The following is a 3,515-nucleotide window of genomic DNA, read 5'->3' as shown; positions in this document are numbered from 1 at the left end:
GCTGGTGCATGTCCCCTGCACAAATTCAGTGCCTGCTTCTACAGTTTGGTTTTTGAGAGTCCAAGTCCAGCTCCACTCTCAGACACTTCAAGAGGAGGCTGGACAGTCACCTCGCTGGGGTCACCTAACCCCAGTTGTCTTTCCTGCCTGGTGCAGGGGGCTGGACCCGATGATCTTCCGAGGTCCCTTCCAGCCCCTCACAATCTATTAATCTAATCTATTAATCTAAAACTTGTAACTGTGTCAGTTAGTATACACTGTGCCTTTGAGGCTGCTCATGTTGTGTTCCTCTCCCCCACCTGACTTAGCTTGTGCTCAGCTAAGGTTTCTGTAGAGAATAGCAGGAAAGCAGAGCTGGACAGGACCTCAGTGTGGGGGCCGCAACTAGTCCAACACCCTGGGCAGTGCAGCAACATCCCCGCATGAACCACTCCAGACAAAATCTCTCTTGCCTGCTTCTACATGTGCTCAGCTATGGATGTTCCGTGACCTCTCTAGGAGGCCTGCTCCAATGCTGAACCACTGTCATAGCTAGAAAGTTCTTCCTACTGTCCAACCTATGGTGATCCACGGCAGCTATTTTTCCTGGTTTTGCAGGAAAGGGTGTGTTGCAAACACCCACCAGTACCTAGGGCAAGTCTTCCAGCTGGACGCGCTCTGGTGCTGTGACTCAGCCTCGCAGAGCCCAGGAGCTTTACCCTCAGCCAAATACTACGAAGAAGCTGGATGCCTACTGCAGCACAACTGACAAGCAGCTCCACTGACATCAACTTCCATCCAAATCAGACCCAACATCTGCCAGCGTGACTTGAAACCAAGACCCTGACGCATGTTTCTTGGCCCAGGCTCAGGCCAGCCTGCATTATAGATTCACGCAGACCTTGTGGCATGAGCAAGTGTGTACTGTGTGCGCAAAAATTCAGTGCCTGCTGAATTCAGGGGAGGGGAGAAACTGCTTTGCACCAGTCCCCTGGGCTATTACGGTTCTCAGAGGCTAGAGACCCAGCAGAAGCCACAAGGCATCTCTGGCATCCCAGCACAGGAGGCTGGAGGGCGATCAGAAGCAGTGGTCAGTACGCGGGTGAATAGAACTTGTTCCCACTCTGCGTTCCCTTCCCTTTGATAGTAGTTACTATCCCACAGATAAGGGGCTTGGGTTCCTTTCCTCTTAAATCAAGCTCATTTACATTTTCACAACTCTGTCCACGCTCCACATGGCCTAGGGTCAGCGTGGCTCCAATCCTCACATTCCACCGAATGCTACGACAAGCGGCGCAGGCATAGCTGTATTGTACACGGGGACGAGTCTTCCGTGTTAATTTGGGAGATGAAAGATCAATGGCCCCTGCTGCTTGGCTCTGTTCCTGTCTAACGTATGCGATGAAATCGTATGAATCCACTTCTTTCTTCGTCGCTCAGCTACTAGGGCAGCGAGTGTAAGTTTGCCTCTTGCCAAACTGCTACAAACAGCATTGCTTCCAGCTCTGGCCAGGTGCCTGCCCTGAACAGAGGATCCCTTTCAGTATGATTATGACTTAACCCATTTTGAGTGGGGCGAGGAACTCAGAGATGGCCTGTGGTTAGCTGCCCTCCTGCAGCTGGCCAAGCACGCGTTAGAACAGCAAGCTAGTTTCTGACCCCACATTTATGCAGTGTCGTGGCTGCTTTGCAGACATACACCTAGCATGAGATGGCAAGTCCCATTTGCACTCTCTCAGACTCTACTTCGGTAACTTCTTGCCCTCAGATTAAAAAGCCAAGTCTTTTACCAACACAACAGAACTACAGCACTGTGCAGTAATGCTGGTATTACGTTACAATTCAAGTGTGTCCAGAGAGTGTGTGGAGCTAATATTCTCTGGGGCTTTTACCAGAAGAAGTCTCAAAGATTAGGATTAGACTATTTTACATGTGTGCCTGGTATCTTTCTTCATGAAGGTTTCTGGGACTGTTGGCAACAGCACCCGTGAAACTCACCGCCCTGGGGCTGGGGAAAGCCAATGCACCACACGGTACAGAGCAGAGAGGAGATGACACCCAGGCAATCTCCTATTCCTGTAGGAAGCGCCGCAGGAACCTAATGCCTCTGCAGCACAAACAGGAGCTCAGCAGCAGACGGCTGGGGTAAGCCGGACGGATCAAGTGAAGCAATCGCTGCCAGGTGACAGTGAGGGTATTGTTCTTAACTCACCTCCTCTTTCCCTCACCACATCCCTCCCTTCTCCAGGAAAAAACAGTCCCGAGATGGTTTGAACCTCTGTAGGCCGTCTCCCACCACTGGCCAGCGAGACACAGCAGCACCAAACAGCAACAGGCACCTTGTGCTCGGCCCTGGAGGGCACTTACCAGTATGAAGGACGCCCAGAAAACAAAGCACCTGGAAGCTCCTCATGGTGCAGACGAGGCAGCTCCACACTCCCCAGCCTGCCGAGTCCTGCGCTCTGTGAGCAGGGGCCAGGCCCAGTCTGCTCGTCCACGGCAATCAGTAGCCCGAGGCCAGGGTTGCCCTGCTTAATGGTCCGCAGTTACCCCCACACGCTTCTGGGAGACAGGAGGTGAAGGCTCCTGTTCAGCTTGCTGCAGTCCTGGGCAGGAACTGAAGCTGGGAATCCAGAGCACCTGGGACGGAGCCCGGCACTGCCCCCTCGGCAGCACCACCTGCTGGGGAAGAGCCGGGCCAAGCAGCACACTGGTGCTCAGCGTAGTCGTGAAACACACTTGCTTCAGGGGTTTCTTTTTCTGAGTGCAGGAACTGCGAGAGCCCATTGACTTTAAGGCAGCGCGCACGTGGGCCTTGCCGCAACCACGTCCAGCTACGCCTCTCCTTTGAGCCACCCACGAGTCACTGGTGGCACTGTGCCAGGAACAGAACAATGAACACAATTATGTTAAAAATGAAACAGCCAATAAATCAACTTTACCTTAACAACACCCGATGCCCAAACAAGCTCTCCTGCTCCCTCATGGCTCTGGCGGCTCTGCTCTGAATCCTAGCCATTTTACGTCTCCTGAACTACGCACATGGGCCCTGGGCAGTAATGGTTGTTGCACTTGGGCCAAACCCAAAGGTAATAGCAGATCCTCTCCCCGCTACTTGGTCTTCTCCTCTGGACGACACCCTCCAAGGGTCACATAGCTCTGTAGGTTGCTGGGAGCTCAGGTTCAGATGATTATTCCCCTGCCATGACCTTGAGTCATTTTTACTGTGGGTGCTTCCTAAGAATTGCCCCCTGCTTCTGATTTACTGGGTGCCTGGAGCAAAGTTACTTCCCTGTTTCCATTCAGCAGCGGCATAACGGAACTACAACTTACTGCAGCTCCCTGGCAGGGCGCCGAGAGGGGCTCTCTGTGGTTGTTTGTCGAGTGCTTTCTTATTTGTTGCTTGGGAGGGGTATTGCAATCAATTGGTGGAGATGGGCAGACCATGCTGTGCAAGTTTTTGTTTTGTCGTTGTGCTCCCCCAGAGTTCCCTCTTTCCAATTCAAGCATTTATCCTTGTGAATTTATCCTCCTTT

General features: G+C 52.5%; 1 protein-coding gene across 1 annotated transcript in view; it reads right to left on the bottom strand.

Annotated features, from left to right (window-relative positions):
- Window positions 1-3,312, bottom strand: part of MELTF (melanotransferrin) — a 66,102-nt gene extending 62,790 nt beyond the window's left edge. Inside the window, exons 1-3 of the mRNA XM_019503532.1 lie at window positions 2,922-3,312; window positions 2,446-2,585; window positions 2,347-2,414 (exon numbers count right to left, since the gene is read on the bottom strand). Coding sequence (XP_019359077.1) covers window positions 2,347-2,392 — 46 coding nt within the window. The 5' untranslated portion in view covers window positions 2,393-2,414; window positions 2,446-2,585; window positions 2,922-3,312. The remainder of the gene's footprint in view (window positions 1-2,346; window positions 2,415-2,445; window positions 2,586-2,921) is intronic.
- Between the last annotated feature and the right edge of the window lie 203 nt (window positions 3,313-3,515).

This window comes from Gavialis gangeticus, unplaced genomic scaffold, assembly GCF_001723915.1.
Source record: "Gavialis gangeticus isolate Ggan-Ray unplaced genomic scaffold, GavGan_comp1, whole genome shotgun sequence".
In the NCBI taxonomy this organism is placed as follows: domain Eukaryota; kingdom Metazoa; phylum Chordata; order Crocodylia; family Gavialidae; genus Gavialis; species Gavialis gangeticus.
The sequence above is the reverse complement of the archived record's forward strand: the minus strand, read 5'-3'. Positions and strand labels throughout refer to the sequence as shown.